Source organism: Ochotona princeps, chromosome 3 (assembly GCF_030435755.1).
Source record: "Ochotona princeps isolate mOchPri1 chromosome 3, mOchPri1.hap1, whole genome shotgun sequence".
In the NCBI taxonomy this organism is placed as follows: Eukaryota; Metazoa; Chordata; class Mammalia; order Lagomorpha; family Ochotonidae; genus Ochotona; species Ochotona princeps.
In genome coordinates, this window is record NC_080834.1 from 31,370,921 (window position 1) to 31,396,362 (window position 25,442).

Sequence of the window (25,442 nt, forward strand, 5' to 3'; positions counted from 1 at the left end):
GGCAGGGGGCTGCAGGTGCCCCCTTCCCACAAGGCCTCAAAAGGCAAGGCCCTAGTGAGTGGTGGGGTCACCGGCCTCCCCATTCTGAGGTATGCCAGCAGCTTCTCATTCACACCCCCACTCTCTACCCACAGTGACACTTCCCCAGACCTGTGCATCTGTCGCATGAGGGATACTTGTGTGCAACCCAGAGAAAAAGAAGCAAACACACACCTCATCTGGGAGTCAGGTTAGAAGTGCCCCAGGCCCGGCACTGTGGTGTGGCAGGCTCCCACCTGCATTGCTAGCTTCCCATTTGGGCACCAGTTCAAGTCCTGGCTGCTCCACTTCAGATCCAGCTCCCTGCTAATGTACCTGGAAAAGCAGTGGAGGACGGCCCAAGTGCATGGGCCCCTGCACTCCTGTGGGAGACCTAGAAGAAGCTCTTGGGTCCTAGCCCCTGGCTCCTGGCTTCAGCCTGGCCCAGCCCTGGCCACTATAGCCATCTGGGTTCAGAACCAGTGGGTAGGTCTTTATTTTTCTCTCCCTAACTCTGACCTTCAAATAAACAAATAAGTCTTTAAACAAAAGAAGGGGGCCCCTGCAAAATGAGCCACAAAAAAACAGGCCCCGGGGCCCCAGGGTGGGGACCCTGATTTGCCCAGCCGAGCCCTGGGGCTGAATCTCAGCTGTCACCTTTGCGCAGGGCGAGGGCAGCCAGCTGTCCCTCTGTCTGTGCCGTGGTCTCTCCTTCGTGTGCTATGGCAGCTCCCCCTGGGGCTGCAGTCTCAGCCATGTTCATGTCCACGCCACCTATGACAGCGCTCAGCTCCTCAGGCCAGCTCTGCTGCCCGTCAGTGCCTGTGTCCAGCCTGAGATAGGACACCTCTGCCTAACCAACCGGCCACCTCCTCTGTCCACCCAATGGCTAAGAGCCAATCTCAGATAAAAGACATCCTGTAGAATTCCATACAGACCGTCCAAGTCAGAGCGAAGGCACTATTGGGGTCACATTTCACTCTTTGTCATCTCTGCTGCTGGGAACAGCAAAGGAACTTGACCCCAGCCTCATGAAAGCCTCCCCCTCCACACCATAAGAACCACCCCTTTTGGGAGTCCTGCAGGCGTCTCAAGGCCACTGGGGGGGTCACAAGGCGGCCTGCGCAGGGAAACAAGGTCGCCTGCGCAGGGAAACAAGGTCTCAGCTAAGTGGCCATGAGCTAGGGAGTGGTGGCACAGCCCCCTTCCGCCTCTCTTGGGCTTAGGGTCGGCTTTGACCATGGCCTGGTGAAAGCTTTGAAGCTGGCTACCTTCCCGGCTCGCGCAGGCCCCTGGGCTCGCGGCCCACCTGTGGCTGCCAGGGCCAGGGCGGGGAGGGGCTGAAACCAAGGGGAGCCTCCTGCACCCTAAACCCCCTGCCTAGTCACACACTCAAGGAACCTGTCCCAGGAGAAAGGCTTCCTTCTGAAGCCCCCATTTTCGTACAACACTGTCTTTCAAACTTTTCTTTCTTTCTGTTAAGGATTGTGTATTTGTTCCTTTGGCAGGCAGAACGACGAAGGGGAGGGGCCGTGGGCGAGGGAGAGGTGGACAGTTCTTCCATCCAGCCACTCTGCGCCAGGTGAAGGGGACCAGGAATTCCCAGCAGGTCCATGGTGGCGTTCTTCACCCAGACCGTGCAACCAAGCTCAGTGAGGCCAGCTTAGCCGACTTGGTCCCTTTCCAGTTCCCCTTCAGGACGTGGGGTCCCTGTGGGTAGCATGGTCCCGAAGTGGCACACGGCATCCCGTGGCAGAGACGGGGCATGTCAAGAGCCTGTGTAGTCCTTCCCTCTAAAGCAGCCAGGATTCAATCCCAGGGCCGCATAGTCCAATCCAGTCACTTCCCACAGACCCTGCCCCCAGCCACCACAGTCAGCTTACTTTCCCACCCTTCTAACACAGGAGTTCCAGACAGGCAGTGTCTCAGTGCAGCTGGTTAAGCCTCTGTATTTGGCACTGGCATCACATAGCGGCATAGTGCTTCAAGTCCTCGCTGCTCTGCTTCCAATCCACCTTCCCACTAATGTGCCTGGGAGATTACACATGATGCTTCAAGGATCTGAGCTCCTGACAGCCATATGGGAGGCCTGGGTGGAGTTCCAGGCTTCTGCCTGGGCCAACCTTGGCTGCTGTGGCCATTGGGGGTGAACCACTAGTGGAAGATCTGTCTCTCTCTTTCTCTCTGTGTGTCATTTTTTTCTTTCTAATGAATCTTTTTTTATTTTAAAAACTTATTTTTATATGAAAGGCAGTGATAGAAAGGAGAAAGACACAGAGAGTCTTCCATCTGCTATTTCACTTCCCAAATGGCCACAATAACTGGAGCTGAGCTTATCTGAAACCAAGAACCAGGAACTTGTTCCAGGTCTCCCACATGAGTGCAGGGGCCTAGGGACTTGCGCCATCCTCTGCTGCTTTCCCAGACCATTACCAGCGAGCTGGACAGGAAATGGAACAATCAGGATTTGAACTGGCAGCTATATGGGATGCTGGCGGTATAAACTGAGGCTTAGCTTGCTATACCAAGGTGCCAGACTAATGACTCTTTTTCAAAGCAACCTTAGACTTTGAGGACTAAACTCTTGCCTGAACTTGGGGCACAAACTCTATCAAACCCTAGCAGGCTCTCCCTCAAAGATGTTAGTCTGGGGGAGACTGGGGCGTGTGTGTGTGACCCGGCCCTCTCCCACTCCCCAGGCCCCAGGACTGGAAGAACCAAGCTCCCCTATTGGAGTGGAGATGTTCATGGCATATCCTGAATTCTCCGATCATAAGACCCTCAAAGATCCAACTGCTAGGCCTGGGTCTTTATGTGGTAACCAGAGCTCCAGGAATGTTGGCACTCCCCACTGGCCCGTGCCCAGCTGACAAGAGCACAGTGCTGAGAACAGGAACCCGGTCCTGCCTGCCCTCCATATCCTCTCCGCTCACAGAGCTGGCCCCAGGGCAGTCCCAGTGAGGACCCCCACACCCACACCCCCTCTGCGGAGCTGATCCCTGAAGGCGCCCAGGACAAAAATGGAAACCCCTCTTGCAGGCTTCCTCCTCCTCCCTCAAGCCCCACGGTCTCCCCAAAGGCAGGGAAACAGTGGGTTCCAGGCCTCTCCTGGGACTTAACTCCCAGGTAGAGAATGGGACCAAGCAGGTTCTTGCTCAAAGACGCCCCCTGCTGCCTACAAGATGTAACTTCCTGGGAGCACCCCACTAGGCCCCAAGTTGAAAATCAAGTTGTCCATAGGGCAGTGCTCTCTGGAAAGTTCTGAGGAGCTCTCGCCGCCTCTCTCTCCTTGGGGCTCCCTGCCCCATGACTGCACCATCACAGCCTCCACCTCGGTTTTCTCAGGACTTCCCCCTCCCCATGTGTCCCCTCCTCTCTCAGAACCCACAGCCATGGGTCGCTCCTCACACATAGGGACCTCATCTCACTCAGTCACCTCCACGAGGACTCGACTTCCTACCAAGGTTGGGAAATCCAAGGTTCTGGAATCAAGTGCTGGCAGAGGCACTTTGCAGTCCACACCAGCATCCCCTCGGCAGCACTGCCTACTGCTGTGTCCACTCCAGGAGTGAAATCCCACGTCCAGGAGGAGAGCCCAGCGTCACCCAACTCCTGCACATACACACGCCACATTGGGTGGCAGGATGTCGGCATATCCTTAGCAGAGCCCCACGTGACTTTCCAAAGTCGCCAGCCCCCTGCCCACATGGGCCCACAGCGTGTTCTCTGAGCTTGCTCACACCCGCTTCCCAGAGCAGCCCTGTTCCTTTCTCTGATCTTTTATGATCATTTGCTTATTTGTTTCTGCCCCTTCTTGTTCCAAAAAGGGTTTCGGGCAGCTGCTTTTTATTATGAGGCCAAGGGAACACAGTGGCGTCCTGTAGCAAATACAAATACACCCAGCAAATGTGAACTTCCATGAGGCCAACATGAAAAGGCCCACAGCACTGGGGAAATTAGCAGGATCGGGTTAAGGCTCCCCTTCGCGCTCCCATCACCTCACTGCAATGCGCTTGGTCGTCCCCCACCGCTTCTTTCTGGAAAGGGCTTCTGGCTGAGAAGGGGACTTCTACTCCAGCAGAGCTGAAGATAATGAGTGAGGGTTGGAGCAAAGAGCAGAGATGGAGCCAGCATCATAGCACAGCAAACCAAGCTTCCACCAGCTGCACCAGCATCCCATATGGTTCAAGTCCCAGCTGCTCCACTTCCAATCCAGCTCCCTGCTTGTGGCCTGGAATGGCAGAGGAGGATGGCTTGTGCCCCTGTGCCCCTGTGCCCCTGCACCCCTGTGAGAGACCGGGCAGAAGCTCCTGGCTTCAGAATGGCCTAGCTTCAGCCACTGCAGTCATTTGGGGAGTGAACCAATGAGTGGAAAATCTCTCCCTCTCTCTCTGTCTCTCTTTCTCCCTGTTTCTCCCACTCTCTATAATTCTGCATTTCAAATAAAAGCAAGCAAGAAAGAAAGAAAGAAAGAGAAAGAGAGAGAGAGAAAGAAAAGACAGTGAGTGAGGCTCACGAGGGACCTGGGACCCTCACATGATCATGTGACCGAGGGCACTCCCAGATAAGGGCTTGGGGAAGGCACCAACCAACACTTTGCACTGAAAATGGTGAAGCACCTGTGGTCTCACGATTTATCCAAAATGCAAAGGAAGGTTGTTGCTGGCCTTGGAAGCTGTGCCCGTTTTATCTCCCTACAGATACTCCTGGGGCTTGGCTACTGCCAAGAGCCGTCTCGGGACGCCCACATGCACACCTGGGTGCCTACGTGTATGTATGCCCACATGTGCTCCTGTACTCACACCTGTGTGTGAGTTCCTGAGTGTGCATGGGGCGGGACAGGGCCCCGATTCCCCACACGTGTGACAGAATGTCCAAGGAATCCCCTCCAGGGCCCTCCTCAGCCTTGTACTTTCCAATGTGTGGCAGCTGGAAAGCCTGGGAAGGTATTCCAGGCGAGGAAAGTTGTCCTGTTTCCTGAGCTGAGATGGCGCCTAGAGGGGACTGCACATGGAGACCCTCCAATACCATGCCTGTCCACTCTGGGGAGCCTGCTGGCCGCTTGTGTCCAAGCAGATCCCAGTACTCCTAGCAACCACTCTTTCTGGCCGCTCTCGGCAGGGCTGGCCACCGGGGCAGGGATGGTCTTGGGGCTGGTGACCAGTGTGATGGTAGGTGGGATGCCCAGAGAGGACAGCAGTTGCCACCCACGTCAACAGAGCCAAGGGCAGATTAGACAGACATACGCTGGGCTGGGGAAAGGGCAGGGTCGAGGAGCTCAGGAGGTGTGGCAGGCAGCTGTGGTGATGGACCTGCGTGTGAGCAGGGCAGCAACCAGGCAGCATCCAAGATGGGTTTGGCTTTGCCCAAAATGGCAGGTCGATGACTGGGCAGTCTTCCCCAGCCCACCCAACCTATTACCAGCCAGGCCCTCATGGGCACAGCTTGTCCTGTGCAACCTGGTGTCCCCGCACCCCAGAGTTGAGGCATTCCCCCTCCCCCACCACAGCGTGTCCCCGAGAAACCGATGCTGCTGCAGGAAGCCCCGAGTTTTGCGAGTTTTACATTTCTTGGCATGAAGTGTATCTGCCCTCTTCATTGTCACACACCCCCAGAACTGTGCCAGGCTTCCAGAGACCTCAAACCCAGTAATCTCTGATTCCCCATCCCGCTCCCTCAGGTCCCTGCACCCCAATTCTGCTCTGGGTCCCTGTGAATGAGCTCACATCAGTGCAACCTTTTTGTGATGGGCTCACTTCATGCAAAAAGGCATTTCCAGGGTTCCGGAATGCTCTACCGTGTGTGTGTGTGTGTGTGTGTGTGCTCACGAGTGTGTGTGTGCACATTGACCCAGTGTTGTTTACCTAAGCATTGACCTATGCACATTTGGGTCACTTCCACTTTGGGTTATCAGGAATAAAGCTGCTGTAAACTTGAGTAAGCCGAAAGTTGCTTAAGTCCCCGTTTTCAATTTTTTTGTCTCCTTACATATTTTAAATTTAGTTTCATATTACTTATGGAGAAACAGACAGAGATCTTCCTTCTGCTGCTTTACTTCCCAAACACCAACAACAGCCAGGGCTGAGGTGGACTGAACCCAGGAGCCAGCAGCCCTCCGGAGTGGACAACAGGAGTGGCAGGTCCCCACGTGCCCGGGCCACCATCTGCCGCCCACCAGGTGCATTTGTCAGATCAGTTAGATCAGAAAAGGAGGCAAGATTTGAACCAGCCATTCCAGCACAGGTTGTGGGCCTCCCACGCAGCTGCCCAGCCTGCCGCACCCCATCCTCACGCCTACCATCCTCTCTCTATGTTCAGACATCGTTTTTCAGATGTCGCTTCCTGTCAGGTGGTCCCTAGGGGTGTGTCTCATCCAGGACACAACATGGCAATTAGCAAACCCAGGGCAGTGTCCCCATGCCACCACTGCGTAGACTGCTGCCAGCCACGCTATGGGCACCAGGCACTCAGAGGGGACGTTGTGGGGTTTGAATTTCAGGAACATTCCCCACCGTGCCATCTGACCAACATCAGTCAACACGACACCCAGAGAAGCTGCAGCCTGAGCTGCAACAAGCCCAGCCTTCGAGAGTTAGAGTAGAAACGGGCTTCTGTCTCCTCTAGTTCCCCCAGCCTTTCCTAGTAAAGACATTTACTGTCAACCCTTTCTCTCCTCGGGAGATTTCCTTACCAAACAAAACTCTCTAAATAAATTACAGAGCCATATTTTAAAAAAAAATTTTTTTATTTGCAGTTTGAAAGGCAGAGTGACAGAGAAAGAGAGAGATCCATCTTCCATCTACTGCTTCACTTCCCAAACGCCTGCAACAGCTGGTGCTGGTCCAGGCCTGGGTCAGGAGCCGAGAGCTCCACCTGGTTCTCACACATGGGTGGCAGGGAGTTGAGCAGCCAGGACTGGAACTGGCATCCCATATGGCATGCCAGCCTTGTAGGCAGCAGCTTAACCTGCTGTGCCACAGCACAGGGCTTTAGGGAGCCCTAGTTATTTATGAAGGGCCATTTTGAGACATGGGGAAATAAATGCCTTTCCACTTTGAGGGAAATGAAGAGTCCTCTGCAGTCACTGTGTGTGCTCTGGGCAGCCACTTGGTTTGCTTTTGTGGTCCCTTGTCTCAGGATGTGAGGGCATCGCGAGGTACCCGAAGGATCAGCTTCAGAAGCGAGACAAGGGCGTGGCACGATGGCCCGGTGGCTAAATCCTCATCCTGCATGCACCAGAATCCCATACAGGCAGCCAGTTCATGTCCCAGCTGCCCTGCTTCCCTTCCAGCTCCCTGCTTGTGGCCTGAGAAAGCAGTCAAGCATGGCCCAAAGCCTTGGAACCCTGCACCCGCGTGGGAGACCCAGTAAAAGTTCCTGGCTTCAGATTGGCTCAGTTCCAGCCGTTGCAGCCACTTGGGGAGTGACCAGTGAAGATCAGGACCCACCCATCTACCCATTTTCCTTCCTTCATTCTCTCCATCTGCCAATCCATCCGGCCACCCACACAATCATCTGCCTTCCTATCCATCTATTCTGAAAAGCCCATGGATTTCCATCATCCTGTAATGCAGAGAGAGCCCTCACCCAGTGCAATGAGTTTGCAGGTGTTAGGGAAACGCACGAAACCCCTGTATTGGGCAGCCTCTGGGAACTGAAATGAACACCCGAGGTCATTGACTTGGTAAAGCGAAGATGCTTGTTTAGCTCATAATTCTGGATGTTCAAGTCCAATATAAGGATGACCCCACTGTTTCGGTGAGGTGGTGAAAGCAGTGAGTAGCAGGCAGGTGCGGAGAAAGGATAATGTGTGAGCCAGGAAACAGAGAGAGGGACTGGGCTCAGAAGTGGGCTTCTAGAACATGACATCCACCTCCTTCAGGCAGGCTCTTGCCACCTGAGGGCTTCCCACAGGGCGCCATCCCCACGGGCTCACTCCCTCCCAAAAGCACGCTGGGGCCCAGGCCTTGAGCATTCAGGCTGATGTCCCTTCCCCCTCTCCCTCCTGGTCCATGAGGGTCTGGGACTTCCATGCCATAAGATAGGCCCTCTCCCTCGCCCAGGCTGGCCTTTGGTGACTGACAACTGGAAACCAAATCAATATATTTGTTCTTAGGCTGAACTGTGATGTCCTCGTGGCCTTGCCCTTAGCCCCGGGAAAGGCTGCACCCACCCTTCACAGGCCCAGGAACTGGGGCCAACTTCTCCCCGAGAAAAGCAAGACTAGCAAAGGTTGAACAGGATGCCCACAGCCACCTCTTCCTGGTTGAAGGCAGGATGCCCACATGTTCATAATGTTCTCAAGTTGGAGTTTACATTTGCTCTCTGTGGAATTTCCCAAGAGTGAACACAGCAGAGCAAAGCCATTTGCCAATCAAATGCATTCATCAGAGCCAAATAGTCCCGAAGGCAAAAATACCAGCTGAAAAGTTTCTAGCAGAAAATGATAAACAACATGATACATTTTACTACACGTGCTGGTATCCATCACAGACCCAGGACTCCCAAAATACGATTAGCAGAAGCAAGTATTCTATGTCCATATCAGTTTATTCCTTTCACAATTTCACTTCAATTCCTGTCTATTAAAAAAAGATTTATTCACTTATTTAATTCATTTATGGAAAAAAGGGGAAAGGACAGACACACACAAAGGGTGGGGGTGTCTTTCATGCTCTGGTTCACTCCTCGAATGGCCACGACAGCCAGGACAGAGCCAGGCTGAAGCCCATCCGGGTCTCCCACGTGGGCACAGGGGATTAAACACTTGGGCCATGTTCCATTACTTTTTTTTTTTAAAGATTTATTTTTATTGCAAAGTCAGATATACAGAGAGAGGAGGAGAGACAGAGAGGAAGATCTTTCGTCTGATGATTCACTCCCCAAGTGAGCCGCAACGGGCCGTTGCGTGCCGATCCGAAGCCGGGAACCAGGAACCTCTTCCAGGTCTCCCTCGTGGGTGCAGTGTCCCAATGCATTGGGCCGTCCTCGACTGCTTTCCCAGGCCACAAGCAGAGAGCTGGATGGGAAGTGGAGCTGCCGGGATTAGAACCGGCGCCCATATGGGATCAAGGCGCATTCAAGGCGAGGACTTTAGCCACTAGGCCACGCCGCCAGGCCCATGTTCCATTACTTTTTAAGGCACATCAGCATGAAGCTAGATTGGAAGTGGAACAGCCGGGACATGAACCAGCACCCAGATGGCATGCCAGTGCTTGAAAGCAGAGGATTAGCCAATAGAGCCATTGTGCTGGTCCCACGACACAGGCATCTTAATCATGGGGTCCAGCACCTGCCCCCTGTAGCCAGGGCCTGGCAGATAAACAGGTGCTACGCAGACACATGGGAACCTGAGTCCCTAACCTTGAAAACTCCCCTGTGGAACTGAGCAAAGAAGGGTTCTAGATGTGGACTAGGAAATTTGCATTCCACATTCACCAGCAGCACACATGGAGGGGCAGGAGGCGTGCCCAGCACACCTGATGCCCTCAGCATCCTCACATGCTCTCCTGGCTTCCCACACAATCTCCTAACCCTCTAGGGAACTCCAAAAGAAGCCAGCTGTTTCCTGGGACGTGACTTCCCTATTTCCACCGCCATGCCCGGTGGGTAAGTCGTCTTCCACTGCAGGGACACCAGTCGAATCCAGGGACACCGGACCCTGACCCAGGGGAGGGGACACACCTGTTATCCTTGCCTGTGTCTGGCTCTGCCGGGCCGTCAGACTTCTGCGGATGGTAATTAAGCATCTTTGGACAACTCTGTCAAGTGGCTGGTCGTGTGGAGTCGTGGGTGTGGGTTAGTCAGACTGGAAAGCAGCACCAGCCGGCATCTTCATCCAGCTCTGTCCACTTTCCAACTCAAGCTCCCTGGGTTGGACAGAGCCATCCGTAGAATGGGTCCACACTTCTAAAGGCATCTCCAGGGCAACTGAACAAAAGAAACCCAGATGTTTCCTTTGTGACTGTGAAAATGTTGCCATGAATATTTTCTCTGTCTGCTACCTGTTTTTGTTAAGATTTATTTATTTACATTTGAAAGGCAGAAAGAGATAAGGAGAGGCAGAGAGAGAGAGAGAGAGAGAGAGAGATATCTTCCATACACTGGTTTACTCCCCAAATAGCTGCAACAGCCAGAGCTGACCTGATCTGAAGTTAGGAGTTATTTCCAGGTCTCCCCGGTGGGTGCAGGGGCCCAAGGACAGGGTTATCCTCTGCTGCTTTCCCAGAGGCATTAGCAGGGAGCTGGATCGGAAGTGGAGCAGCCAGGACAAGAACCAGCGCCCATATGGTGTACTGACACCACGTACAAGCTTTTTTTTTTTTTTACTTTTTGTTTTACTTCTTTTTATTACTATCATTTATGATACAGTTCCATAGGCCATGGAATTTCCCATAACCCTCCCTTACGCCTCCCCCTCACCCCGCTGAGTTCCCCTATATCATTACTATAGTATAGTTCTTCATACACAGTCATATGTCCATCATTGCAGGCATGGACAATGGCAGAGAGTCCAGCATCCTATTGTCAAGATATAGTAAACAGTTTCATTGGGAGTCCATCTTTGATCTGGAAGTAGAGATGCATACTGCATTGTATCCTCACATCTGGATATGATAGTCTCCACTACACAGTTATTATACATCCCCTTAAACAAAAAGCCACAATACAAAATCAACAATAGGAAGAAAAAAAAAAGAAATTAGCAACACTATGAAGTGAAATAGCATGCTACTGAATGACTACTGTGTCACAGACACAAGCTTAACCCACTGCACCACAGTGCCAAACCCATTCTACTTGTTTTTTAAAGAAAAATCAATACAGTTGACTATAGATGCTCCTAAACTCACAATGGGCTGTGCCCCCACTAAACTCTTCTAAACCTCAGGTCATGTGTCCACTTGGGTGTCCAAGAAAGCCAACAGTCCTCCATTGCACTGCAGTGGCAACCAGGCAGCCAACAGTCTCCCAGGACACGCCCTGGGCCACCTTCACTGGCCTCGCCCACTCCACTGTAGGGAGGCTGGGGTCCCTGCAACGGAGGGAGACGGCTGGGAGTGGAGTCTGGAGGTGGCTGTGTGCTGCTGGGCTGGGGAGTGCCCGCCAGGCCATGGAGGCTTGCAGCTCTGTTGTGGCTGCCAATGGCGCCGAAGCACAGGAGACCAGCGACCGCTTTGTTTTCCAAGGTTCCTCCTTGGCAGGTTCACAGGCCTCACAGCTGCGCTCCAGCGAGAGCAAAATAAACCCGCAAGACTGTGGTTTCTCATGTCTGCCTTCAGAGCGTGACCATATGCAGGAAGAGCCAAGTTCATGGACGAGTCACCTGTAGAGTTAGGCAAAGGGACCACACTGAGCTGAATACACCACAGCAGTTAGCTTGAAATTCTTAATTAATTTTTAAGGATTGAAAAGCAGAGCTCAGAGAAAGGAGAGAGAGAGATCTTCCATCTGCTGGTTTACTCCCCCAAAAGGCCTCATTGGCCAGGGCTGGGCCAAGATGAGGCCAGAAGCTAGGAACCGCATCCAGGTGCATCTGGAACTAAATCCCCGCTGGCCCTGGTGTGGCATGTGAGTGTGTGTCTCCTGCAGAAACCATAATGCTTGGATGTAGCTCATATGGGATGCTGGCATCGCAGGCAGTGGTTTTACCTGCTACATCACAGTGCTTGTCCCCAAGACCTGGATCTTTAAGGTGGGTTGGCAGGCTGGAGAGCCAGAGCTGGCTCTCCATGGGGAAAAGCAATGTGCCACAGGGACCAGGACAGCTGCTGAGACTCTGTCTAGAAAGTTCTGGAACCTTCTAGAAGTCTTTCTTTGTTGGCTGTTTAGTTTCAGTGCCTCCTGTGAAGCCTCTCCCACAACATGATCGTATTTGGAGCAGGGGCCTTTGGGAGGTGATTCAGGTTGGATGCAGTCAAGAGCATCGGGGCTCTCGCGATGGAAAGAAGCAAGATGGGTTCCTGGACCTGCACACAGGGGAGAGGGCCCATGAGCACCAAGGAAGCATCCACACCACCAACCATTGCCACAGCCTTGACCTTCCCGGCCTCTGTGACTGTGGCTTGAGCCAAGCAGCCTCCGTGGTGCTCATGGGAGGCTGTCCTGCAGCTCCTCCTGACAGTGGTGCTGGTTCAGGCTGGGCACTCAAACTGATCAGCTGAACTGCCCATGTCCCTTGTAGCTGTGCCAGGATTCAGCTCCAAATCCGGCTTCCTGCTCACACAGACACTGCAAGGTGGCAGCTGCACACTCAAGTAGCTGGGTTCCAGCCACCCATGTGGTGTAGACGAGGACAAAGCTCCTGGCTGCTGGCTGCAGCCTCACCCAGCCCTGGGCATCACAGGCAGTCGAGTGAACAGGTGGATGGAGCTCATACAGGTGCGTACACACACGCACGCACACACACACACACACACACACACACACACTTTTTGCTTTATTCAGACTTTCAACTGCTTGGACAAGGCTCCTCCTGCCCTGCCCCCTTGAGTAGCGAGAGCCCTCTGCCTGACTCGAAGTCTACGGATTTACATGATCATTTCATCCAAAATACCCTCACCCGGCCACAGGGTCACATGTGAGGAACTCTCTGGGGTCCCTGCGGCCCTGCCACACCGACACATACAGCTCACCACCACACCCTCCGAACACAGGCTCACCCAAGCTCGCCTCCCACCACTCACCACCTCCACCCTCTTCACCCCCTCATGGAATCCATGCTCCTCTCTTCCAGTTGCCTGAGAAAGGAACCTTAGAGCCATGCTTGACACGTGTCCTCACAGCCCACAGTGCCTCCTTGCAGCCTCCCCTTCCAGAAGCTGAGCTTGCTCTCAGTATCCCCTCAAGGCCCTGTCTCCCAGCACCTCACCCAGATGGCTGCCATAGCCTCCTACCTGGTCTCCCTGATTCAGCCCGGGAGAGTCCTCTCTGCCTCAGTTTCCCTGTCTGTAAATGAGAACAACAATGTGCACATTGATAACTTCTTAAAGAATTAATTACCTGCCCATGGAGGCACCCGCACATCAGACAGTCAACATTTGGTAAGTTTGGCCAAGCGTGTTTTTTCTCTCCCCATTAATACCAGCTTTGGAGCACCTGAGCTCCAAACACTGCCCGCACAGGGCATGAGCCTTAAACCTCATGCCACACGGTGTTTTACTTAGCATTGGTAAATCTTAGTCTTGTTCTCATTTGACGCCATGGCTTTAACCACTGCAATATATTTCCAGTTCAATGCTTAAATAAGTAAATGTCAGAAGCTCAGAAAAGTCACAGAAGAGCTGTCTTATTCCAGCCCAGCTGTGACAGTAACCTATTCCTGGGGTCTGGGACACTTTCTCTGGTTGGAAGTGCATCCCAGCCAGTGGGAGGCCCCCACAGAGCTGGGCTAGGTTTTCAAGTCAAAACCAGGCAGCCTTTTGAGTGACTTTATTTAAGTTTGGCCTGCACCCCAAACTTGGGTTGCAATGGTCTACAAAACCAAGACTTGTGGGTGTAAGAAAACCAGGCACCCAGCATGAAAAGGTCGGCCAGCCATCCAGGCTTGGGTGCAGCACAATTAGTGGCAGGCAAACAAGTGGCAAACCTGAGACCTCCCCCCTAAAACCCTGGAGGCCATAGCAGCGGAGTCACTTGACCGCTGAACTGGTCACCCCCTGGAGTGGGCTTTGCTCTTGCATTTTCAGAGCCCCCAAAAGGCCTTCTGGATTATTCCTTTTTCTCTTTGGATTCTGCCCCTCCGCCACCCACCTCTCCACACACTTGGGGTGCTGCTTGACTTTCACCCCCAGATCATGCTCTTTTCAAGCCTCCCCTCCCACAGTCAAAAGGGAGTGGATTTTTTTAGAGCCCCCCCCCCCCGCCCCACAGTCAGTCAGTGTTCATTCTTTTCTTGGGGCCGCAGCCAAGCTGGATGCCCAATGGAAACTCATTCTGACTCCTGGGGCCTAGAAGGCTGGCTCCTTCTGAGGGCAGCGAGGGGCATTCCATCCCAGCTGCTTCTCTAGCTCCCGGCGGGACTAACAATCCTTGGCACCCCTTAGCTTGTGCCTGACTCCCTCCCATCCCTCCCGTTCTCTTAATGTCTGCCCCCATACTTTAAAAAAAAAAATATATCCGTTTAAAAGGCAGAATGACAAACAGAGCGATCTTCCATCCTCTGTTTCACGGTCCAAATGGTCACAGTGGCTATGGCTGGTCCAGGCCAAAGTCATGAGCCTAGAACCTTATCCTTGTCTCCCCTAGGGGAGACAGGGACCCAACTACTTGGGCCATCTTCTGTTGCCTTGCCATGGACATCAGTAGGGAGCCGGGTGGGAAGAAGGGCAGCCAGGACACGAACAGGAGCTGGGGGGGGGTAGGTGTCCAGCTTTTCTCTTTTGGGGGACACTGTTCAATCCATAGGTGAGGCTGCTCACACAACACTGCCCTCAGTGCACCTATACATATAAGAGTTTTCACTTTTCTACTATTTTCCTTGTGTATTTTTTGCCTTATTTGGCGGGTTTTGGCCTTCTGTTCCTTGAGAGATGAAAAATCGCAACCCAACAAACTTTCCCAACTGTCTGATTAGACATAAAGCAGCTATTAAAAGGCAATCATGTGTTTTATTAAACGAAACAAGATGATTTCATTCTGAAACACAGATCTACTGCATTTTTAATGGATTCTAATGAAACCTGGTGAGCTGAGCTCAGAGTGTGCCTCCTGGGGAAGGGGTCAGGTTTTTTGTGGTCATGGTGACTGAAGTTTGTCGTTTCCAATAAATCAACTTGTTTAGTTGCCATGAGTTGAAAGCATTTAATCGCATACTGTGGTTTTCATCTATATTCCTATAAGCTTCACCCCAAAACAGTTCGAGGAGTGAGTTTAATCTGTGAGTCGCCATTTCTATACCATTTGGGCAAGCGTTTCCGTTGGTTTTCACACATGGCAATAGCAAGCATTATCATGGTCTAATGATTTCCAGTCTTGTAATGACCTTGTGCCCACCTCTCATGGAAAGACTGGTATCAAAGACCACATGGGCCGGCGTAGAATGTCCTCATAAGCTTGAAATACACACGCCTGCCACTCTGAAAACTAAGCCCAAGAAAGTTCGAAGAATAGGGGAGGAAATTTCCTGGCAGAACCAAAAGTCTGCAGGTCGGGCCAGCCCACACGGACGCGAAGTTGGTATTCCAAGATGACCGGATCACTTTCTCTCAACTCACATGTGTACAGGAGGATGTGCTAAGGTAGCACCTCCAAGCGTGGCCATGTCTCCAGCAGCAAGCCACGGCGTCCATGATTAAGGAACTAAGTGTCCCCCTTAATAACTAACTGAACACTTAACAGCAGGCTATCTCCTTGTGACAGGGCACCAAGTCACCATCTTCTCTCCCACTGCGTAGCTTTGCTAATGTGTGATTTCAACTCTGCTTTAAACTTCTTGGGAACCCACGAACCTTCCAACTGTAAAGCAGTGGCGTGGCTGGCATAAAGGGAGTGTGTACCCTTAGCTTCAGTCGCTGACCCTCCACGGAGTGGCCACTCTTTCAAGGGCCAGAGGTCGCGCCGATTCACAGGTGACTCTTCATTTTTCCTCAGTAAAACTACAGGGAGTGAATTGACTTCCATAAGGCCCCAACACTGCAGTGGGAGCATCCAGGCACAGTCGTGTGTGTGTGTGTGTGTGTGTGTGTGTGTGTGTGTGTGTGAGAGAGAGAGAGAGAGAGAGAGAGAGAGAAAGAGAGAGAGAGAGAAAGTGGCGGCCCGTCTCCAATCAGCAGGAAATTGCTCTGTCTACAGGGCAGTCCCACACTGAACCAAAGCCTGCGTGCCCCAGCTGCCCGGGTGCTGCAAAGGTGGCTCTGGGCAAAGCAGCTTCTCACATGCCCCAAGCATGGCTCGCTCCTGCCCAGAGCTGCCATCACCTGCCCAAGCAACAGTGATGTCTATCCACAAGGGATGATCTTGTAGGAATGAGGTGACGCATAGCCAAGTGTCAGACCTCCAAGGCACCTGGAGGGTGTGGGAATCAAAATCCTCCCAGCGCCAGGTCTGCAGAAGCCTGAACAGTACCAGGGCTTAGGTGAGCACACACTCTCACACACATACACACGCGCGCACAGTAGTCACGGATGGGACAATATGCCCAGGGACAGCGGAGAGTGAACTTAGAGAGTAACTTGTGTAGACCTCCACTTACATGAAAACTTTGGTACATGTTCCAAGTTAAGGATGACCAAATGTACATTTAAGGAGTGGGCCATTTAAGGAAGTTATATGGGGACCTGATGTGGTAGCCCAGTGGCTAAAGTCCTCATCTTGCATGTGCTGGGATTCTATATGGGCACCAGTTCTAATCCCGGCGGCCCTGCTTCCCATCCAGCTCCCTGCCTGTGGCCTGGGAAAGCAGTCAAGGAAGGCCCAAAACTTTGGGACCCTATACCTGCATGGGAGACCTGGAAGAGGCTCCGGGCTCCTGGCTTCAGATAGGCTCAGCTCCAGCCGTTGCAGCCACTTGGGGAGTGAGCCATTGGACAGAAGATATTTCTCTCTCTCCTCCTCCTCTCTGTACATCTGCCTTTCTGATAAAAACAAATAAATAAATCTTTTTTTAAGTTATATGGGAACTTTGGAATTGTACGCTATTGTATGCTGAATGATACATATTTTTTCCTGCTTTTGAGGAAATTAATAAGGTGTCATTAAATGTCTTCACTTTGCAAATAATTTCTTAAGACAGATGGAAGTAACTGGGATGTTCGTGGTAACAGACAAGAAAGATCTTGATCGGAGTTGGACTGGGTTGGGCTTCAGACATTCACTGCTGAGTTGATTCCTGTGTTTTCTGCACTTTGGCAAAGGCAGCTGAACAGTGAAGAGAACCTGGACAGTCTGCTGGCCTCCTGGCAGCGAACTGACCCCCTGAGCCTGTGCGCGATGTGTACAAGCAGGCGGCACTCGGACTGTCTCAGGCCACGCGGAAAAGCTCTGTTGCTTCACTTGCTCCTTCATGTTCCAGTTCCCGCAGTACGTGTGTGTGTGACGTGGAAATTCTGTAGAACACAACCAGAATAAACCACTTCTAAGCTGCTTTTCATGGGCCAGCTCCTAATGATGAGCGAATTTTAGCTTTAATCATATATACAATTGTTAGCATTTGTTAGCTGGGCTCCTAAGCAGGTCCACAGAAGCAGGTGCCAGGCAAGAAATCCAACTCACCATCCCAGTGAACCCGTGCTTCTCAGATGAGGTTCTATTTGATAATAGGAGAGAAAAAAAAATGTGTTTGCATCTATACTTTCATTCTCCACATTAGAATTTATACCATTTGTGTACTCAGTTTTTTAATTTAGGGCAAAAGAAGAAAAAAAATGAAGCTTGAGAATTTAAAATAGATCTTATTTTTGCTGTCTCTTTGCTGTTAATGGCACGAAGCACAACCTATTAGGAGTGACCTTTTTTAAAAGATTTGGTTTATTTTTATTTGAAAGGTAGAATTGGAGAGAAAGAGAGACTAGAGGTTAGTTCACTCACCCAAATGGCTGTAACAGGGCTTCAAACATTTGAGCCATCCTCTGCTGCTTTCCTAAGCCGTAAGCAGGGAGCTGAATGGGAAGTGGAGCATCCAGGACTCTAACCTGTGCCCACATGAGATACCAGCACAGCAGGCAGAAGCCTAGGCTATGGGCCATAGTGCCAGCCCCCCAGGCGGCTTGTGTTTACCCGAAGCCTTTGTTTGAGATCACATTTGCAGAACCTCTTAGCTTCCTGCTGTGATGTTAGATTTCATCTTAGTTATGGTTGACTCAGGTTGGAAATTGGGACCAGAAAAGCAGTCCTTGGCTTCACCCTAAACAAGAAGGTTGTGGAGGGTCCAAATTCACTTCCTTTCTAACACCGTAAGACGGGGTCTATTATATCTGCACATATGATTTTAAAAACTAGTACACACAGGTACACATGTACACTTTCAAGATTTCACCAGGGTCTTACAAGGAAACCAAAATTTCAGGCCCAGCGCAATAGCCTAGAAGCTAAAATTCTCACCTTACACACACCGGGATCCCATATGGGCACCAGTTCTAACTCCGGCGGCCCCACTTCCCACTCAGCTCCCTGCTTGTGGCCTGGGAAAGTAATCAAGGACAGCCCAAGGCCTTGGGATTCTGAACCCGCATGGGAGACCCAGAAGAGGCTCCTGGCTTCAGATCAGCTTAGCTCCCGCCATTGTGGCCAATTAGGAAGCGAATCAAAGGACAGAATGGAAGATCTTCCTGTGTCTCTCCTTCTCTCTGTGCATCTGACTTTGCAATCAAATAAAAACTAAATCTTTAAAAAAAGAAAACCAAAATCCCACCAATAATTACAGTGCCAGCTATCAAAAAAAGACAAAAGTGTTGGTATGTCTATTAGATCCAGGGCGCCCCACGATGGCACACTGGGAATCAATTCACTGCTCTCATCTGTGTTTCCAGCCACAGTGACATCCACATTCATTCCACAGTGAACATTTCAGCTTACCCTCATCTACTCGAGCACATACCGAGTATCTGAAGGATTTTGTAAAGCTGTCTGAGTTTGGCAGCATATTTTCTACCAGAAGCATCAAACACTGTGCTGTAAAAATATCCACGTTGTTAGAAGTGTACGCTTTTTAGATAATACAATGCCTGCCATTGTCCTAGCAACAAGACCCAGCACAGGGCACCTGCACACAGCACAGACAGCAGTGTCGGGGTGCAAGTCCTGGCTCTACTTCTAACCACGGCTTCCTGCTACTGGGCTCCCTGGGAGACAGCAGGTGACAGCTTCACGGCTGGGTCCCTGCCACGCACACGACAGCCCTGTGTGGCCTGAGTGCCTCATTTCCTGGCTTTGGTCTAGCCCCATCCTGGCTGTGTGAACATTTGAGGAGTGAACCAGCGGGATGGCAAATCTCAATCTCTCTCTCTCTCTCTCTCTCTCTCTCTCTCTCTCTCTCTCTCTCTCACTCTCTCACGCTCACTCTCTGCCTTTCAAATAAATTAGTTTTACAGATAGTAGGAGCATCATCTGACAGTGCATCTGCCCCAGTCCTGGCTGAGCTGTCACACTGGCCACTGCTGTGGAAATGATGCTTCCTGTGGTGGTGAACTTCAGTCGACCGCACTGGGGTCCGGGCAGGCTGGCAGGTCAGAAAGAGGAGAGAACCCCACTGGGTGCCATAGGGACTTTACTCTTTCCTTAAAAGGGGGAGGGTTTCTTAGCACAGTGGTATGTCAGGCTAATCCTCTGCCTGCAGTGCCAGCATCCCATAGGGTCACTGGTTCATGTCCCAGCTGCTCCACTTCCAATTCAGCTCTCTGGGAAAGCAGCAGAGGATGGCCTGAGGCCTTGGGTCTCGGCACCTGTGTGGGCGACCCTAACAAAACTCCTGGCTTTGGATTAGCTCAGCTCTGGTGGCTGCAGCTGTTCGGGGAGTGAACCAGCAGATGAAAGACTTCTCTTTCTATGTCTGTCTGTTCTTCTCTCTCTTTCAAATAAAAATAAATAAATGTTGAAAAAGCCAACAAAGCCATGTAGCTGTCGGACACCAGAAGAAGAGAATACGTAGAAGTCTTCTTGGGAGAACAAGGCAAACCCTGGCTCCTTGGTGCCGGTGCTCATCAGCAGGACCCCAATCCCCTAAAACTCCAATGCTCTCTTTTCCCACTTCACTATTGTTTCCTTTAAACTTGAAAGGGACTCCAAGTCGAGTGATTTGACCACAGTGGTTTTTAACCTCAATTTCTTCTTTGGAAAATGGGGTGGGAGGTCAGGCCAAGTAACTTTCGGAGATGTCACCAAGATCCCTTCCCTGGGAGTGCCACAATCGGCACATGTGATAAACTACCAGAAGTCCTCTGGGTGCCAGCTCTTCCCAAACATTCTTGCCATGCACACATGTCCCAACACAGGATGACTTGCAATGCAGTGTGGCCAACGGGGCTTCTCTGTAGAACCCCTGCCTTGACATAGAGCCAGGCCAAGGACGAGCTCCAGCACCAACTTCAGGATGTATCATTTCCTTAGCTCCAGGCCCACCCACCCAGCCTGCCAGGGTCTTTCTGGAACTTGACACAGGCTGTCACACAGGGACTCTGTGCTGTGTTTGCTGCTCCCTGCGGAAGGCCGGGCATGGATCAGCTCCTGCCTGCAGGACACACACTGCCACAGTGTCAGAGAGGTGTTCTATGCCATCTCCAGGGGCATGCTTCACTTAGAGCTGTTCGTCCATGGAATGGCCCCAACGTGAACCAGCGCCTACTGGGAAGGCAGTTAGTCCCACCAGAACATGAACACCACCCTCATAAACGAGCAGATGCTTGTGGCACGGGTTTAAAAATAGCACCCTAATGGTTTCTAAAATTAGCAGCCGTCCGTGCTCTCCATAGATACTGAGACTTCAAGGAATTTGTGGCCGACTTGCCCCTGCAGGGTGCAGCAGACCCCGCTCCACTCTGCCACCATTCTTCAGAATCAGCAACCAATGGTTGACCTTGACCAGCTAAGAGCTATGAGAAGGCGCAGAACATAGAGCCAGGAACAGCCTGTGCAGCCTCTGCCCACAGGCACTGGGCAGCAGGGCTGAGCTCAGAAGCCTTAGGTCAGGGAGCTGTAGTCCAGAGCCGCTAAGGACTGTCCCAAGACCACCTCCCAGCCAAGCAGGAAGGTTAGGCACCTTGGTGACCCAAACCGATGCTCTGGGACACCTCTGGGGAGGTGCCTGGAGTCCTCCAAATCTGTTTATGATCTCTCTCTCTCTCACACACACACACACACACATATCCATACACGAACTCTGGTCCAGTAGACAGCAATGAAAAGAGAAATAAAACCTAGAACAAACAGCTCTAGCCAGGTCAAGCCTAGCACTGAGGTCACAGGTGGCGCTGCTTTAGGGTAATCTGGGTAACCCGTCAGCATGGGCATGGAGCTCCACCTGCCACCACCACCTCACCTCTGCTCCAAGCTCTGCAGGCAGCACAAAGTAGGGCTCCTGACATGGTCCCCTCCCTTCCCCATCTGCCCTGTGCTTGCAGCCTGTGAACCCCCAGGAGCTATTTTCTAGAAAATGCTAATTGTCACACCTGCTGCCTTGGAAGCAAAAGCATTGAGGTAATCTTTAACTGCTCTCCTTTCTCTCCCCGCCTCCCTCCCTGACTTCATTAGAGCGCCTACCGGCTCTTGAAGCTGCCCGCCGCCACCTGAGGGTCCCTGGGCTGCTCGCCGGCGGGACCCCGAGGGCGCCACGGCCTCGGCCATGGCTAGCACGGCTGTGCAGCTCCTGGGCTTCCTGCTCAGCCTCCTGGGCCTGCTGGGCACACTCATCACCACCATCCTCCCGCACTGGCGGCGCACGGCGCACGTGGGCACCAACATCCTGACGGCCGTGTCCTACCTGAAGGGGCTGTGGATGGAGTGCGTGTGGCACAGCACCGGCATCTACCAGTGCCAGATCTACCGCTCGCTGCTGGCGCTACCGCGTGACCTGCAGGCGGCGCGCGCGCTCATGGTCATCTCCTGCCTGCTGGCGGGTATGGCTTGCGCCTGCGCTGTCGTGGGCATGAAGTGCACGCGCTGCGCCAAGGGCACGCCTGCAAAGGCGGTCATGGCCGTGCTGGGCGGCGTCCTGTTCCTGTTCTCCGGCTTGCTGTGCATGGTGGCCGTGTCCTGGACCACCAACGACGTGGTGCAGAACTTCTACAACCCGCTGCTGCCTAGCAGCATGAAGTTTGAGCTCGGTCAGGCGCTCTACCTGGGTTTCATCTCGTCGTCCCTGTCGCTCATCGGAGGCACCCTGCTCTGCCTCTCCTGCCAGGACGAGGCTCCCTACCGGCTCTCCCAGGCTCAGCCCAGGCCCACCACGGTGTCTGCGCCCACCTATCGGCCTCCGGCTGCCTACAAAGACAACCGTGCCCCTTCGGTGACCTCAACGACGCACAGCGGGTACAGACTGAACGACTATGTGTGAGTCCAGGGGCCTTACCCAGCAGGTGCAGGCTGCACAACCACGTGGGAGTTCCCCAGGCAGGTGCAGGCTGCATAACCTTATGCGCGTCTCCTAGCAAGAAGCTGGGGGTTGGGGGGAATGCCTATAGAGTAGGGCTGCAGGACTGCCTGTGTGGGCAGTGGACAGTGTTTATGCTTCCAGACTGTTCTACCAAGGTGCTGATCGTCACAATCAGAACCTGTCAGGCCTAGGGTCAGGGTCACTGCCTGCCACACTGACCCTCAGGAGTGACACTCGGCTGATGCAAGCAGGTGCAGGTGGCACCACCTCGAGGGGTCTCCCCACTCGGCTCTCACCCAGGGCCGCTGGCCAGCAAAGACCCTGATGGGTGAGTGGTCTCAGCACAGCTGCTTCTGAATGCGAAGAAGTGGTGTGAGCCAGGTGGCAGTGTGCTGGGACACAGGGAAGGGGAGGAGGGGACTCCGCAGACCAAAGATTTCCAAAAATGTTCCCTTCTGGTTTTGTATTTATTCAGTGTATTTATGTGGGTGGTTTACATAACAGCGCAATAAAATCTGGGAGTCTGACTCAGGGGTTTTGTTTGGGATGCAAGACTGGTTCTATTGGAAAGCAGATAGAATTAGTTTCAGTTCCTGGAACCTTCTGCTAAGGTGCTGGTACTCAGAGTTGGAGCCTGTGGTGGGGCTCAGGGTCACGGCCATGCGTGCTGACCACAAGCACCACTGAGAGCTGGCCCTGGGAGTGACCACTGCTGAGGCATGATGATGGGACTGAGGGAAGAATGGGTTTATGTTGGTCCATGAGCTATGCATGTGTGTGCACACACACATGCATACATACTTACTTATACACCCACATGTGCATACACACTCACACATACACACACAGGGTCTCTAAGCACAGGGAGGGAGGAAGGTGCCTCCTTGGGACAAGGTCGTTGTCACCAACCACAAGACAAGGACAAGGTCATCTACTTATGAGCAAAAGGCAGAAGGACAAAGCGAAGCACGCCTGGGCACCCGGCTCTCTGGTTGCTGCTAAGATGCCAGCTGGGGGAGCAAAGCTTTCCCCCAGGCACCCAGGAGGGTCTTGGATGGCTTCCTTCCTGGGGTGGCCAAGGAAGCGGGGACTAGCCAGGACCGGCTGTTCCTGCAGCTGCCCTGAGGCCACAGCCTCTGTCAGGGAGCCGAGCCTGCTGCCACTCTCATGGGGAGTCCAGCAGCCACCTGCTTCTCTGCTCGCAGACGCTCTCCCCAGGACCAGGAGTCCACAGCCCCCACAGCTGAATCCTCCAGGCTTCTCTGATCGCTCCTCCACCCTCCCCTGCCCAGGACATCTCACTGAAGTCTTCCAGCAGGATGGGAAAGCAGGGGAGTTAGGGAACAATCACACACACGCATACACAAACATGTGCATGCCCTTCCTGTCCCATGCAGAACTGTGGGTCCCAAGACGGAGCAGGTACTACACCTATCAGCCTGCACTTGACCACAAAGAAGTCAAAACAGTCACAATCTAGACTCTGTACAGCCAACTTGTTGCAGATAATGGACTGATTCCAGAGGAAAGAAAAGTAACCCTTTTGGGATGGGCATTGAGCACAGCAGGTAACAGGTCCCTTAGGACACACACACTCTCCTTTTCCAGGGCCAGAAGTCAAATCCCGGTCCTGATTCAAATTCCAGTTTCCTGCGAATGCACACCCCAGGAGGCAGTAAGTGACAGTGGCCTCCTGGCTTGGACCCAGCCCAGCCTCTCCTGTTGTGGACATTTGGGGAGGGGACCTTTCAAATAAATGAAAATAAACTTAAGGAGCCCAGCATTGTGGGGCAGCAGGTGAAGCAACTTCTGGCCATGCCAGCATCCCGCATGAGAGCACTGATCCAAGTCCCAGCTGCTCTGCTTCCTGCCCAGCTCTCTGCTATTGCCCCTGGGAAAGCAGCGAAAGATGGCCAGAGGCCTAGATGGAGTTCCTGGCTCCTGGCTTCAACCTGGCCCAGCCTTGGTTGTTACAGCCGTCTTGGGAGTGATGGAAGGTTTCTTTTAAGAAATAATAACTTTTTCAAAATCTCTGAATTCTGTCAGTAGTAAAATGAAAGGCACTTCAAATTGGTTATGAAAATGGAATTGGAAGATGGTATGCATTCTCCATAAACATTTTAAAGTTCCCTGATACAACCAATATTACAATTTACTGAGAACTAACTATATTCCAGGCATACTTTTCATCTACTAATTTAATCCACTGAGGTCAATGGCAGCCCAGTGAAACAAATACTATTCTTAACCCCATTCCATAGAGGGGACAATTAAAGCACAAGAAAGATAATGTTCCTTGCCTGGATCACAGAGCTAGTAGGTTAGCAGTCCAGGATTCCCACCCAGACAGGTGGGCAGGGGCAGGCATGTTAGTCAAGTGGGAGCGTGACCTGCGATCCACTCACATGTATAACAGTGTGCATCTAAATGGGTTGATTCTTTCTAGAATCATCACTCCACAGGAATCCTTACTGGGTTGAATGAAAGATGATGTCACAGCCAGAGGTGCAATCTGAATCCCCATTGGAAACAGGGAGTGACCCCCCAGCCAGTGAGCCCAGGAAGGGGCACTCTGGTGCCTCGCTCCTACCTGCTGGCCAGAGAGCACAGGAAGGTGAGGCCAGTGAGGCCAGGCTTCCCTCCCTTGGGCTACAGTTTGTAGGAGTGCACTGCCCGCTTTTCCTCTTGCCTGCTTCCTCATTCCTGGAGTCCTTGGAGCCTGGCTTTTGTCACATGACAAACAAGGCCATCAAGTCGATGCCTGTTTCTGCCCAAATCTCCTCCAGGACTAGGAGTTCTTCACCAAGGTTACTTTCATAGAGTCATCTTGGGGAGGTACAGCATGTAACCTCCGATTTCAGAAGGCAAAGGAACCCTGAGTCAAACCCTGTTGTTTGCAGGGAAGCTGTTGTCACAGGCATGAATGTCGCGGACAGGACCCTTGAGGCTAAGAAAGGTGACATGTCTTGGTTGCTTAGGATCCAAGCGAGCTGGCCTCAGAAGCAGGAAAGCCTAAAGCCAGCTTCCCCTTCCCCTGCATGGATGAAGGTCCTAGTCTGGGAAGGGCTGCTGGGCCAGTCTCCGGTCCCTGGGGACTCCCTGCTCACCTGCAGCTTCCAGGCCCTTGTGGCTTTACAGCCCAGCAGTACACCTGTACTGGAACTGTCCACTTGTTAAAGCAGATTTGCCGTGTGAGCCTCTGGGAAGCCTGTTCCTGACACAGGTGCTCATTGCACCTGACCTCTCTGCATGTTGGGCTTCACATCCTAAATGCACTGTGGGTTGAGTCTTCTGACTTGCAAGGCCTCTGCAATCTCCCAGAGGATTTTACTCTTATCATGGCCTGGAATAGAAATACTTGTGTTAGGTAGCAAGCCAGAAATGAGCCTGTGTGTGTGTG

At 52.5% G+C, this 25,442-nt stretch overlaps 1 protein-coding gene across 2 annotated transcripts in view; it reads left to right on the forward strand.

The window, feature by feature from the left end:
* CLDN14 (claudin 14) overlaps positions 1-22,112 on the forward strand; it is an 86,646-nt gene extending 64,534 nt beyond the window's left edge. For both annotated transcript variants that reach the window (XM_058661644.1, XM_058661645.1), the window contains exon 3: positions 21,202-22,112. In XM_058661644.1, the coding sequence (XP_058517627.1) occupies positions 21,293-22,003 (711 nt within the window). In that variant the 5' untranslated portion in view covers positions 21,202-21,292 and the 3' untranslated portion in view covers positions 22,004-22,112. The remainder of the gene's footprint in view (positions 1-21,201) is intronic.
* The last annotated feature ends 3,330 nt before the right edge of the window (positions 22,113-25,442 follow it).